The sequence below is a fragment of the Pan troglodytes genome, chromosome 2 (assembly GCF_028858775.2).
Source record: "Pan troglodytes isolate AG18354 chromosome 2, NHGRI_mPanTro3-v2.0_pri, whole genome shotgun sequence".
In the NCBI taxonomy this organism is placed as follows: Eukaryota; Metazoa; Chordata; class Mammalia; order Primates; family Hominidae; genus Pan; species Pan troglodytes.
In genome coordinates this window covers 104,723,242-104,738,550 of record NC_086015.1, presented here as the reverse complement: position 1 = coordinate 104,738,550, position 15,309 = coordinate 104,723,242, and the positions used below count along the sequence as shown (strand labels likewise).

Sequence of the window (15,309 nt, the reverse complement as noted above, 5' to 3'; positions counted from 1 at the left end):
CTCTTCCTCCCTGCAGCAAACTTCCTGAGGATAGGAACTATATTTTATTTCTTATTTTTTCTTTATTCCTAATATAGTACTGGACACTTATTAAATGCTCAATTAATGTTTGCTGGATAAAAGAAAGAGATTGCTTCTCACCAGAATTACATCTCTAGACTCTTTGTCTAACATATATTTTCCCTGTAAGAACCAATTATATACTCAGTAATTTTGGTGACAACCAGGAAAAGAGATATTGCAAGCATCAAATAAGGAAACTGGAGAACTCTTGTGTATGGCTTTGGATAGATGTTTTCTACCTGATACTTGCTATATATAATAGGAGACTTAGGCTTTTTTCAGTCTTTGCTTAACTTTGATATGAGGCTTTTTGTTTTATTTTCATTTCTACTCAGGACTTAAAATTTTAGAAAGAGGGAGAAACATTTATTTTTGCATTTTAATTTTATCCTAAAGTTTAATCATTGAGTAAACTGAAATTACTCATTCAGTTCCAGAAATGGTATTTTGTTGGACATTTTATTTGCTTTCTGCAATCTAAAGTAGTGAACTAAGTATCTTGCCTTTTATGTGAGGGAAGTTTGGCTTTTTGATTTCAGGATAAGATTGAGAAGAAAAATAGAAAAGACAGTTCAAATCAATCTTGTAAGTAATGGAGAAAAGGGTTTTAGAAGTATCAAAAGAGTTTTAGAAATATCAAACTAGCAGTATGTGGAATGCACATTTATTTTTTAAAAATATGTAAACTGCATTTTAGTGTTAGTTTTATCTCCATGTATGGTTCATATCTATTTTCCTGGGAGAAAATTCCAGACATCTATAAGTCTTTGTCAATAGGAAAGAAAGAACCTAGTGGGACACTTACACAAGGCTTTTGAGAAAATAAACTATCTTTCTTCTGCTTTCATCAGTTTGTACCAGAGATTGTTAGAGAAATATGGAGATAGTGTACCCATATTCCATTAAGAAGAGTTAGCTGCTGGTACTTGGAATTTCTGTAAATATATTTATTTATCTTTGTCTTAAATTTATATGTGTTTAAAGTTAAAAAGAATTACGTATTCCAGATATGTGATGGTAAAACTATTTGGATATTGCAGTGTTCCTGTCATTTTAAGATTTTTAAAGCCAGTAATCTAGTTGAGTGATAATTATTCACTTAAAATTTAGCTTAATAAAAGAACAAATTTAGAAACTAATCTGTGAATCTCTTTAATAAAGTTACTCAAAGATTAAATTTTTTATACATACCTTTAAGATGCTGATTTAGAAGGTGTATTTTAAATTATATCATCTGGGACAAGCATAGAGTTATGAGAATCCTCTTAAAATGCCACATAGCACAATTTTAGAAAGGAATTCATTGCAGCAAAATGAAAACTAAATTAGTATTGTAATTTTTGGCTCATTATAGATTTATTAATGGATATAATTATGTTATCTTTCAGCAAAGACTTCATTTCTCTAAAAATTTGCTCTATATATGAAGTTGTATGTTAATAGCTCTTTCTAGTTCTTCAGAGTTTTCCCTGCATTATTAAGTTATTTGAATATGACAGTTTCCTTGCTATTTAAACAAGGAAGGAACCTGTAGTTTGCAATTGAGAAAACTAAGAGTCAGAGAGAATAATCATGCAGAGACACAGTCAGAAAATGGTACTAATTCTCAGGCCAGTATACTTTCTGCTACCTCTCACTGCATTTCAAAATTTGTTTCTGCTTTAGTTTAGTATATTTATGATATTTCGAAGTGGGATTTCATAATATTAGTAAATAAAATGAAATAAATTATACCTTACGTACTGATACTGTTTACATACTTAGGAAAAAATTGGGTAAATGTGTGAAATGACAACTTTAGTTCTTCCTTCCAGATTCAGATAGTATGAAAGATGAAGTATACACCTTTATATACTTCAATTCCTTGCAGAAATTCAGAACTTCTGAAATGCTGGCTAGCCCTGGAATATCCTTGACTGTGCTAATTTATAAACCTGTACTGCAAAAGACAGCTAGGTATTGTTAGTTTAGCTCTCAGTTTATAGATTTGTGTTCTTTAAGGCTATCACACAAAGTTCCTTGTTTCCTCAGGGTACCCAAACTGGATAAGTTTTCAATAGTTGATGAAAGGTGTTTGGGCTGTGGCTGTGTGCTATGAAGAGCTATGTGTACTGTAGTCATTGCTAACTGTTTAATTATATACTTTAATTGTATATTGAAAATTGCAAACATCTAGTAAGATTTTTTATCAAGATTGCAGAGCATAGTAAATTATAAGTATTATTTGAAAGGGTAGTTTATAGCTTTGAGCAAGACTACAATAATATGAAAATTATTACAGAAATATGAAAATTAAGTGATATTCCATTTATTGTGTATTTACTATGTGCCAGGAATTATGCTAACTGCTTTCCATCTATTATCTCATTGAATCTTAACAACTTTGTAAGGGAGATATTATTCTTCCCATTTTAGAGATGAGAAGATCAATGTGTAGAGGTAGAAATTATGGTAATTAACTTGCCCAAGGATTTATAGTTATAAGGTGGTAAAATAAGAATCCAAACCTATGTTGGTCTAACTTCAAAGTCCTTGCTGTTAATTCCTGTGCCATACTGCTTCTCTTTGCATTTTCACCCTTCTGAACTTTAATTTTTGTCATCAGTAAAGTAGGAATTGGACTTTGCTACAGATACCATATCTAATTCTTTTATTTTATTTTATTTTATTTTATTTTATTTTATTTTATTTTATTTTATTTTATTTTTGAGACAGAATCTCACTGTCATCCAGGCTAGAGTGCAGTGGCGCAGTCTCTGCTCACTGCAACCTCTGCCTTCCAGGTTCAAGTGATTCTTGTGCCTCAGCCTCCCGAGTAGCTGGGATCGCAGGTGTGTGCCACCATGCCCGGCTAATCTTTGTATTTTTAGTAGATGGAGTTTCGCCATGTTGGCTAAGCTGGTCTCGAACTCCTGACCTCAGGTGATCCACCCATCTTGGTGTCCCAAAGTGCTGGGATTACAGGCATCAGCCACTGTGCCTGGCCTATACCATGGTTTCTTTATCCACTTGTTGATGGATGGGCATTTGAGTTAGTTCCACGTTTTTGTGGTTGTGAATTGTGCTCCTATAAACACATGTGTGCAAGTAGCTTTTTCCTATACTTCCTTTCCTCTGGGTAGATATCCAGGAGTGGGATTGCTGGATCAAGTGGTAGTTCTACTTTTAGTTCTTTAAGGAATCTCCACACTGTTTTCCACAGTGGTTGTCCTAGTTTACATTCCCACCAGCAGTGTAGAAAAGTTCCCTTTTCATCACATCCATGCCAACATCTACTATTTTTTGATTATGGCCATTCTAGCAGGAATAAGGTGGTACCGTATTGTGGTTTTGATTTGCATTTCCCTGATCATTTGTGATGTTGAGCACTTTTTCATATGTTTTTTGGCCATTTGTATATCTTCTTTGAGAATTGTCTATTCATATCCTTAGCCCACTTTTTGATGAGATTGTTTGTTTTTTTTCTTGTTGATTTGTTTGCATTCATTATAGATTCTGGATATTAGTCCTTTGTCAGATGTATACATTGTGAAGATTTTTTCCCACTCTGTGGTTTATCTGTTTACTCTGCTGACTGTTCCTTTTGGTATGCAAAAGCTCTTTAGTTCAGTTAACTCCCAGCAATTTATCTTTGTTTTTATTGCATTTGTTTTGGGTTCTTGGTCATAAAATCCTTGCCTAAGCCAATGTCTAGAAGGGTTTTTCCAATGTCATCTTCTAAAATTTTTATAGATTCAGGTCTTAGATTTAAGTCCTTAATCCATCTTGAGTTGATTTTTGTATAAGGTGAGAGATGAGGCTCCAGTTTGATTCTCCTACATGTGGCTAGCCAATTATCCCAGCACCATTTGTTGAAAAGAGTGTTCTTTCCTCACTTTATGTTTTTGTTTGCTTTGTCAAAGTTCCACTTGGCTGTAAGTATTTGGGTTTATTTCTGTGTTCTCTATTCTCTTCCCTTGGTCTAGGTGTTTATTTTTATACAGTACCATGCTGTTCTGGTGACTATGGTCTTATGGTATGAGATCAGGTAATGTGATGCCTGTAGATTTGTTCTCTTTGCTTAGTCTTGCTTTGGGTATGCAGGCACTTTTTTGATTTCATTTGAATTTTATAATTGTTTTTTCTAATTCTGTGAAGAATGATGGCGGTATTTTGATAGGAATTGCATTGAATTTGTAGATTGCTTTTAGCAATATGGTCATTTTCACAATATTGATTCTACCCATCCATGAGTATGGGATGTGTTTCCAGTTGTTTGTGTTGTCTGTGATTTCTTTCAGCAGTGTTTTGTAGTTTTCCTTGTAGAGGTCTTTTGACTCTTTGGTTAGATATATTCCTAAGTATTTTATTTTTATTTTTTGGCAGCTATTGTAAAAGGGGTTGAGTTTTTGATTTGATTCTCTGCTTGGTCGCTGTTGGTGTATAGAAGAGCTGCTGATTTATGTACATTAATCTTGTATCCAGAAACTTTACTGAATTCTTTTATCAGTTCTAGGAGGAGTTTTCTGGAGGAGTCCTTAGGGTTTTCAAGGTAAATGATCATAGCATCAGCAAATAGGGACAGCTTGACATCCTCTTTATCGATTTGGATGCCCTTTATTTTTTCTCTTGTGTGATTGCTCTGGCCAGGACTTCCAGTACTATGTTGAAGAGGAGTGGTGAAAGTGGGCATCCTTGTCTTGTTCCAGTTCTCAGAGAGAATGCTTTCAACTTTTCCCCATTCAGTATTATGTTGGCTGTGGGTTTGTCATAGATGGCTTTTATTATATTGAGGTATGTCCCTTGTATGCCGATTTTGCTGAGAGTTTTAATCATAAAGAGATACTGGATTTTGTTGAATATTTTTCTGCATCGATTGAGGTGATCATGGGATTTTTGTTTTTAATTCTGTTTATGTGGTGTGTCACATTTATTGACTTACATATGTTAAACCATCCTTGCATTCCTAATATGAAACCTACGTGATCATGGTGGATTATCTTTTTGACATGTTGTTGGATTCAGATAGCTCATATTTTGTTAAGGACTTTTGCATCTGTGTTCATCGGGGGTATTGGTCTGTAGTTTTCTTTTTTTAATGTCCTTTCTTGGTTTTGGTATTAAGGTGATGCTGTCTTCATGGAATGGTTTAGGGAAGGTTCCCTCTTTCTCTATCTTGTGGAGTAGTGTCAATAGGATTGGTACCAGTTTTTCTTTGAATGTCCGGTAGAATTCTGCTGTGAATCCGTCTGGTCCTGGGCTTTTTTTTGTTGTTGGTAATGTTTAAATTACCATTTCAATCTCACTGCTTGTTATTGGTCTGTTCAGGTTACCTAATTCTTCCCGATTTAAGCTAGGAGGGTTCTATCTTTCCAGGAATTTATTCTTCTCTTCTAGGTTTTCTAGTTTATGAGTATAAAGGTGTTTATAGTAGCCTTGAATGATCTTTTGTATTTCTGTGTTGTCACTTGTAATATCTCCCGTTTTGTTTCTTATTGAGCTTATTTGGATTTTCTCTCTTCTTTTCTTGGTTAATATTGCTAATGGTCTATCAATTTTATTTCTCTTTTCAAAAAACCAGCTTTTTGTTTCATTTATCTTTTGTATTTTTTTTTTTTTGGTTTTAATTTCATTTAGTTCTGCTCTGATCTTGCTTATTTCTTTTGTTCTGCTGGGTTTGGGTTTGATTTGTTCTTGTTTCTCTATTTTTTTGAGGTGTGACCTTAGATTGTCTGTTTGTGCTCTTTCAGACTTTCTGATGTAGGCATTTAAGGCTATGAACTTTCCTCTTAGCATCGCCTTTGCTGTGTCCCAGAGGTTTTGATAGGTTGTGTCACTATTGTTGTTCAATTGGAAAAGTTTTTTAATTTCCATCTTGATTTCATTTTTGACCCAGTGATCACTAGGAGCAGGTTATTTAATTTCCATGTGTTTGCATGGTTTTGAAGGTTCTTTTTGGAGTTGATTTCCAGTTTTATTCCACTGTGGTCTGAGAGAGTGCTTGGTGTAATTTCAGTTTTCTCAAATTTATTGAGGCTTGTTTTGTGGCCTATCATATGGTCTGTCTTGGAGAAAGGTCCATGTGCTGTTGAATAGAACGTATATTCTGCGGTTGTTGGATGGAATGTTCTGTATATATCCATTAAGTCCATTTGTTCCAGTGTATAGTTTAAATCCACTGTTTCTTTGTTGACTTTCTGTCTTGATGGCCTGTCTAGTGCTGTGAGTGGAATATTGAAGTCCCCCACTATTACTGTGTTGCTGTCTATCTCATTTCGTAGGTCTATTAGTAGTTGTTTTATAAATTTGGGAGCTCCAGTGTTAGGTGCATATATGTTTATATTTTCCTGTTGGACTAATCCTTTTGTCCTTATATAATGCCCCTCTTTGTCTTTTCTAACTGCTGTTTCTTTAAAGTTTGTTTTGTCTGATATAAGAATAGCTGGTCCTGTGAGATTTATGTTTTAAAGAGGTTCTGTTTTGATGTGTTTCTAGGATTTGTTTTAAGGTTTAGAGCTCCTTTTAGCAGTTCTTTTAGTGCTTGGTAATGGCGAATTCTCTTCCCATTTGTTTGTCTGAAAAAGACGGTATCTTTCCTTTGTATATGAAGCTTAGTTTCGCTGGATACAAAATTCTTGGCTGAGAATTGTTTTGTTTGAGGAGGGTGAAGGTAGGGCTCCAGTCCCTTCTAGCTTGTAGGGTTTTTGCTGAGAAATCTGCTGTTAATCTGATAGTTTTTCTTTACAGGTTACCTGGTGCTTTTGCCTCACAGCTCTTAAGATTCTTTCCTTCATATTAACTTTAGATAACCTGATGACAATGTGACGAGGTGATGATCTTTTTGTGATGAATTTTCCAGGTGTTCTTTGAGTTTCTTGTATTTGGATGTCTAGGTCTCTAGCAAGGCCGGGGAAGCTTTCCTCAATTATTCCCCAAAATATATCTTCCAAACTTTTAGATTTCTCTTTTTCCTCAGGAACACCTATTATTCTTTTTTTTTTTATACTTTAAGTTCTAGGGTACATGTGCACACGTGCAGGTTTGTTACATATGTATACATGTGCCATGTTGGTGTGCTGCACCCATTAACTCATCATTTAACATTAGGTATATCTCCTAATGCTATCCTTCCCCCCTCCCCCTACTCCACAACAGGCCCTGGTGTGTGATGTTCCCCTTCCTGTGTCCAGGTGTTCTTATTGTTCAATTCCCACCTATGAGTGAGAACATGCAGTGTTTGGTTTTTTGTCCTTGCAATAGTTTGCTGAGAATGATGGTTTCCAGCTTCATCCATGTGCCTACAAAGGACATGAACTCATCCTTTTTTATGGCTGCATAGTATTCCATGGTGTATATGTGCCACATTTTTTTAATCCAGTCTATCTTTGATGGACATTTGGCTTGGTTCCAAGTCTTTGCTATTGTGAATAGTGCAGCAGTAAACATATGTGTGCATATGTCTTTATAGTAGCATGATTTATAATTCTTTGGGTATATACCTAGTAATGGGATTGCTGGGTCAAATAGTATTTCTAGTTCTAGATCCTTGAGGAATCACCACACTCTCTTCCACAGTGGTTGAACTAGTTTACAGTCCCACCAACAGTGTAAAAGAGGAACACGTATTATTCTTAGATTTGGTCATTTAACATAATCCCAGACTTCTTGCAGGCTTTGTTCATATTTTCTTATTCTTTTTTCTTTGTCTTTGTTGGATTGGGTTAATTTGAAGACCTTGTTTTCAAGCTCTGAATTTCTTTCTTCCACTTGTTCAATTCTATTGCTGAGACTTTCCAGAGCATTTTGCATTTCTATAAGTGTGTCCAAAGTTTCCTGAAGTTTTGATTGTTTTTTATTTATGCTATCTATTTCCTTGAATATTTCTCCCTTCACCTCTTGTATCATTTTTTGGACTTCCTTACACTGGGCTTCACCTTTCTTTGGTGCCTCCCTGATTAGCTTAATAACTAACCTCCTGAATTCTTTTTCAGGTAAATCAGGGATTTCTTCTTGGTTTGAGTCCATTGCAGGTGAGCTAGTATGATTTTTCAGAGGTGTTAACCTTATTTTGTCATATTACCAGAGTTGGTTTTCTGGTTCCTTGTCATTTGAGTAGGCTCTGTCAGAGGGAAGGTCTAGGGCTGAAGGCTGTTGTTCAGATTCCTTTGTCCCATGGGGTGTTCCCTTGATATAGTACTCTCCCCCTTTTCCTATGGATGTGGCTTCCTGAGAGCGGAGCTGTAGTGATTGTTATCTTTCTTTTGGATCTAGCCACCCAGCTATTCTACTAGGCTCTGGGCTGGTACTGGCGGTTGTCTGCACAGAGTCTTGTGACCTGAACCATCTATGGGTCTCTCAGCCATGGATACCAGCATAGTATTTGGGGTGTCCTGGGTCATGCTGGTGCACTCTGCTTCCTTCAGGAGGTGTGTAGGTCCTCTCAGGCTTCCTGATTTATTCCTGCAGTTGTTCTGGAGCAAAAATTCACGATGTGAGCTTCCACATGCTGCTCTGTCTGTCGAGTCAGAGCTGCAATCTAGTCTGCCTCCCATCCACCATTATCCCCTTTTGTTCCCAATTCTGGAGGCAAGAAATCCAATCAAGGTGTTTTGAGGGCTGTGAGAGAACGCCTGTGCCAGGCCTCTCTCTTTGGCTTGTAGATGGCTGTCTTCTCCCTGTGTCTCTTCACATTGTTTTCTCACTGTGCGTCTCATTGTGGTTTTGATTTTTATTTCTCTAATGATCAGTGATGTTGTGCTTTTAAAATATGATTATTGTCTGCATGTGTATCTTCTTTGGAAACGTGTCTGTTCATGTCCTTTGCCCGCTTTGTAATGGGATTGTTTGCTTTTTTTCATGTTAATTTGTTTAAGTTCCTTGTAAACTCTGGAAATTAGACATTTGTTAGATGGATAGATTGCAAAAACTTTCTCCCATTCTATAGGGCGTCTGCTCACTCTAATGATAGTTTCTTTTGCTGTGCAGAAGCTCCTTAGTTTAATTAGATCCCATTTGTCAATTTTTGCTTTTGTTGCAATTGCTTTTGGCATTTTTGTCATGAAATCTTTGCTCGTGCCTGCCTACGTCCTGCATGGTATTGCCTAAATTTTCTTCTAGGTTTTTTATACTTTTAGGTTTTACATTTAAGTCTTTAATCCATCTGGAGCTAATTTTTATATATGGTGTAAAAATCGGGTTCAATTTCAATTTTTTGCATATGGCTAGTTCTTTTCCCAGCATCATTTATTAAATATGGAGCCCTTTGTCCATTGCTTGTTTTTGTCAGGTTTGTCAAAGATCACAGAATTGTAGGTGTGTAGTCTTACTTCTGGGCTCTTTATTCTTTTCCATTAGTCTGTGTGTTTATTTTTGTACCAGTACCATGGTGTTTTGGTTACTATAGCCCTATAACATGGTTTGAAGGGAGGTAAGGTGATTCTTCCAGTTTTCTTCTTTTTGCTTAGGATTGCCTTGGTTATATGGGGTTCTTTTTGGTTCCATATGAATTTTAAAGTAGTTTTTTCTAATTCTATGAAGAATGTCGTTGGTAGTATGATAGGAATAGCATTGAATCTGTAAATTGCTTTGGGATATATGGCCATTTTAATATTGATACTTTCTATCCATGAGCCTGGGATGTTTTTCCATTTGTTTGTGTCTTCTCTGATTTTTTAAAGTAATGTTTTATAGTTCTCCTTATAGAGATCTTTCACCTCCCTGGTTAGCTGTATTCAGAGGTATATTATTCTTTTTGTGGCTGTTATGAATGAGATTGCCTTTGTGATTTGGTTCTCCACTTGGCTGTTGTTGGTATATAGGAATGCTAGTGATTTTTGTACATTGATTTTTTTTTATCCTGAAACCTTGTTCAAGTTGTTTTATCAGCTGAAGGAGCTTTTGTGCTGAGACTATCGGGTTTTCTAGATAGTTGTTGTAGCACTTTTTATTCTGATTATGGTATAAATGGATATTTTCAAGAGTTTCCTGAAGTATCTATTGGCAATCTCAGTTATCTGGAATCCTTTGGCAAATTAGTATTGAGGATGTAGTATAATGTAATAGGACAGACAAAAAACCCCCAAAGATAATAGGCCCAGGTTCTTCCACTAGGAAAGCTACTTATACTTGGGCAGCTTATTTAACTTTTCTGAGCGTTGGGTTCTTCATGTTTACAATAAAGAGAGGACTAATTTATTTTAAAGTTCTCCAAGGATCTAAAATTTTATGCTGTCTGGAACATAATGAAATGAACATAGTGTCTTTATGTAGGGAAAAATAGTAAAATTTTTAATTAGGGGATGTGCATTTTTTTAGTCATAGTGCCATTGCACACTTAATAGACTACAGTATAGTGTAAACATAATTATATATTCACTAGGAAGCCACAAAATTTGTGTGACGTGTTTTATTGTGATACTCACTTTCTGGCGGGGGTCTGGAACTGAACCGGCCCTGTCTCCAAGTATATGCGTATACTTTTGTTTAAGTGAAAATGTGAACTTCACTGTACTTTGTTACCTTTGTTGTTTTATGCAGAGGCATCTAGAATGATGAATCCTTTCCGGAAGATTTTCAGTTTACTTTTCCCAGACCCATCAGAGGAAATCACTGTTTGTGGTAGCTATATGAAATGTATTTCTTAAATTGTAAGACTTGAAACTTGAAATTACTTCTTGATCCATGGGCTACAGAATGGATGTTTTATTAGCAGGCATGAAAACAACACGAATTCTCTTGTACCTCCCCATCAGAGCTCTTGGGTGACTAGGTGCATTGTCAACGAGCTGTAATATTTTGAAAGGAATTTTATTTATTTTTTTTCTGAGTGGCAGTTCTCAAAGATGGTGTTAAGTGATTCAGTGATCCACGCTGTAAACAGATGTGCTGTCATCCAGTCATGCAGACATTGTAGTTCCATTTTTAGAGTACAGGCAAAGTAGATTTAGCATTTTTTTTTTTTTTTTTTTTTTTTTGAGACGGAGTCTTGCTCTGTCGCCCAGGCTGTGATGCAGTGGCATGATCTCATTGCAACCTCCGCCTCCCAGGTTCAAGCGATTCTCCTGCCTCAGCCTCTGAAGTAGCTGGGACTACAGGTGTGCACCACCATGCCTGGCAAATTGTTTTTTTAAGTAGAGGTGGGGTTTCACCATGTTGGCCAGGCTGGTCTCGAACTCCTGACCTCAAGTTATCTGCCGGCCTCTGCCGCCCAAAGTGCTGGGATTACAGGCATGAGCCACCATGCTTGGCCCAATTTAGCATAATTCTTAAGGGCCATTGGATCTTTTGCATGGTAATTGAGCACTGGCTTCACAGATAAGACACCAGCTTCATTAGCCCCTAACAAGAGAGTCAGCCTGTCTTTCGAACTTATGCATTGACTTTTCCTTTCTAGGTATGGAATTCCTAGATGTCATTTTATTCCAATAGAAGGATCTTTCATCTACATTGAAAATCTGTTGTTTAGTGTAGCCACCTTCATCAGTTATCTTAGCTAGATCTTCTGGATAACTTGCTGCAGCTTCTCCATCAGTACTTGCTGCTTCACCTTGCATTTCATGTTATGGAGATAGTTTTTTTTTTTTTTTTTTTTGAGGCAGGGTCTCATTCTGTTGCCCAGCATGACTCATTTCAGCTTTGACCTCCCAGCTAGCGCCATCATGGCTCACTACAGCCTTGATCTCCCAGGCTAAAGTGATCCTCTCACTTCAGTCTCCCGAGTAGCTGAGGCTACAGGTGCATGCCACCATACTCAGCTAATATTTTCTATTTTTTGTAGAGACAGGGTCTCACTATGTTGCTCAGGCTGAGACAACTTCTTTTCTTAAAGCTTGTAAACCAACTTTTCTTCTGCAGCTTCCTAACCTCTCTCAGTCTTCATAGAATTGAAGAGAGTATCTTGCTCTGAGTTAGGCTTTGGCTTAAGGGAATGCTGTGGCTGATTTGATATTGTATTCAGACTACTGTAACTTTCTCCATATCATCAGTAAGACTGTTTTGCTTTCTTATTATTTGTGTGTTCATAGGAGTAGCACTTTTTTTTCCTTTTTTTTTTTTTTTTTTTGAGATAGAGTGTCGCTCTGTCGCCCAGGCTGGAATGCAGTGGCAGTATCTTGGCTCACTGCAACTTCAGCCTCCTGGGTTCAAGTCATTCTTCTGCCTCAGCCTCCCGAGTAGCTGGGATTGCAGGTGCCTGCCACCACACCTGGCTAATTTCTGTATTTTTAGTAGAGATGGGGTTTCACCATGTGGGCAAGGCTGGTCTTGAATTCCTGACCTCATGTGATCCTCCTGCCTCAGCCTCCCTAAGTGCTAGGATTATAGGTGTGAGCCACTGCACCTGGCCAGGAGTAGCACTTTTAAATTTGTTCAAGAACTATTCTTTCGCATTCACAACTTGACTCTGCAGCAAGCAGTCTTGCTTTCAGCCTGTCTCAGCTTTCAACATGCTTTCCACACTAGGTTTAGTAATTTTTAGTTCTTTTTTTTTTTTTTTTGAGACAAGGACTTGCTCTCTTTCCCAGGCAAACAGAGGTGGCGCAATCCTAGCTCTCTGCAGCCTTGAACTCCTGGGGTTAAGTGATGCTCCTCTCTCAGCTTCCCAAGTAGCTCAGACTACAGGCATGTTCTGCCGTGGCTGGATGGCTCGTTAATTATGTTTTGTAGAGATGGAGTCTTGCCGTGTTGCCCAGGCTGGCCTCAGTCTCCTGGCCTCAAGTGATTGTCCCACCTTGACCTCCCAAAGTGCTGGGATTGCAGGTGTGAGCCACCACACCCAGCCATTTCTAGCTTTTGATTTAAAGTGAGAAACTTGAGACTCTTCCTTTCACGTGAATATTTAGAGGCCATAGTAGTGCTGTTAATTGGCATAATTTCAATATTGCTGTGTCTCGGGATAGGGAGGAGGCCTGAGGAGAGAGAGAGAGATAGGGGAATGGTTGGTAGGTGAAGCAGTCAGAACACACACAGCATTTGTTAATTAAGTTCAATGTCTTATGCGTGCGTGGTTTGTGGTGCTTCAAAGCAATTACAATTGTGCCATCAAATATCACTGATTACAGATCATCATAATAGATATAATAATAATGAAAAGATTGAAATATTTTGAGAATTACCGAAATGTGACACAAAGACACAAAGTGAGCACATGCTGTTGGAAAAATCATGCTGATAGATGTGTTCTACTCAAGGTTGCCACAAACCTTGCATTTGTGAAAAACACAGTATCTGTGAAGTGCAGTAAAGTGAAGCACGATAAAATGAGGTATGCTCGTACTCTGGCTCTTTCTATATATTGTTTCTTACAAACAAAGTATAAGTAAAGTATTGCTAGTGGCATATTGATAACAGTCAACTGGGCATCTAATAAAGAGGAGTTAGGAAAACTTTAAAATTACATAACAAGAACTTAAAAAAATCACAATAATTTGGCTTGGGCCAGTGAATTCTTGGCTGAATATCAATATTGAAGGCATTATTGTAGTGTGGCAAAGTAATGTTCATAATAATGACTGGCCAGCAGAGTAAAGATTGCATTAATTTTATACCAAATGTACTTCTTTATATATCAAATGTACATCTTCTGTTTAAGAAGATATCAGGCTTATATAGTGCATTTGATATAAAACTCACCAATTTAAGGTCTGGAGACTTAAAAATACAGTCCAGGCTAGATGCAGTGGCTCACACGTGTAATCTCAGAGTTTTGGGAGGCTGAAGTGGGAGGATTGCTTGAGCCCAGGAGTTTGAAACCAGCCTGGACAACATAATGAGACATAGTCACTACAGAAAATAAAAAAGTTACCTGGGTGTGGTGGCTTGTGCCTATAGTCCCAGCTACTTAAGAGGCTGAGGTAGGAGGATTACTTGGGCCAGGAGGTCGAGGCTGCAGTGAGCTGTGATTGTGTCACTGCACTCCAGTCTCAAAAAAGAAAAACCAACTAAACAAAAACTTTAATTTTCTAAACATTTAAATGTATTGACTCTTTTCCTGATGCTATTACATATTAGCATATATGTTATCACCATTATATGTGCTGTTTCAGTTACGGAATCTTTCATTACCAGAGATGCAATCTGAATGATGTCTTGTTGGATTTATTATTTGTCATTTCCCAATTGCAAGTATATAAATTACTTATCAAAGATATTTCTGTTAAATGAGAAGAACAAAGATTTCTTGAATTGATTTGTAGTAAGCTGTGTTTTTAATAATTTCTGGAAAAGGAAAGAAAGCATTTTTAGAGAAGAATTTGTTAAAATTTTAAGCCTCTCAATGGCATCCATTAGTATAATTAAAGACATTGTAGTGGCAGGCTAATCTATGTTATAAGTGATAAGAAACAAGTGCTTCTATAAACCAAAAGATTGTGTTTTTCTAAATTTTTAAGTATTTATGGGTTAATTTCTAGGGTGGTATAATTCGAACAGCTTTCTTGTGCTAAGATGGCAATGATTGAAAATTCAGCTTCCTGGAATACATTTTTTTTTAACTGAAAACTTCAGTACAGTACAGTGTTTGTTATTCTATGTGACAGGATACCCAGAGTTATATTGACGAATGTCCTGGGAACGGAGTTAGGAAGAAAATACATAAGGACCCCACCTGTAACTGAGGGAAGTTTGAGTGATACAGACAACTTGCAATCAGAGCAACTTTCTTCATCATCTGATGGCAGCCTAGAATCTTATCAAAATCTAAACCCTCACAAGAGCTGTTATTTATCTGAAAGGTATGTTTAGTGATAACTTTACTCAAAATAATTATATTTATTTTTATGTATCCTTCCCTGTTCTTTTTCACAGATACATTATTGCTAAATGTGAGGTAAATGTGCTCTGATAGCTGGTATTGTTTTTCTCCCCTGGTGGCTGGAATGGCTATTGGAACCAACAGTCCATGGCTAATAATGTGTTTCAGAAGCACTGGCCATCATACTTGTATTTTGGAAAAATGGATACAGACACTTAATGAAAATCTGGTAACCTATTTCAGTATCCCAGTTTGTCTGGTGTAATTGAAATCCATTCCTCTGACATTAGTCTATTCCCCTCTCTTTTTCTGTTCTATTTGTCCATCTATCCATCTACCCGTTCAGTCTTGTCTGTTATTTTGTTTTACTTTAATTTTTTTGAGGCGGAGTCTCGTTCTGTCGCCCAGGCTGGAGTGCAGTGGCATGATCTCGGCTCACTGCAACCTCTGCCTCCCAGGTTCAAGCGATTCTCCTACCTCAGCCTCCCAAGTAGCTGGGACTACAGGCACGTGCCACC

At 37.0% G+C, this 15,309-nt stretch overlaps 1 protein-coding gene across 25 annotated transcripts in view; it reads left to right on the top strand.

Moving 5' to 3' along the window:
• The window catches only part of SENP7 (SUMO specific peptidase 7), a 199,069-nt gene that overhangs the window by 109,559 nt on the left and 74,201 nt on the right, over nucleotides 1-15,309 (top strand). For 16 of the 25 annotated variants that reach the window (XR_010155284.1, XR_008547289.2, XM_001146469.6 and 13 more), the window contains one exon: nucleotides 14,577-14,771. The exons of the other annotated variants lie outside the window; for them this stretch is intronic. Coding sequence is in view for 14 of the 16 variants with exons in the window: in XM_001146469.6 (XP_001146469.2) it covers nucleotides 14,577-14,771 (195 nt within the window). In the remaining 2 variants the exon portion in view is untranslated. The remainder of the gene's footprint in view (nucleotides 1-14,576; nucleotides 14,772-15,309) is intronic. 25 annotated transcript variants of the gene reach the window in all.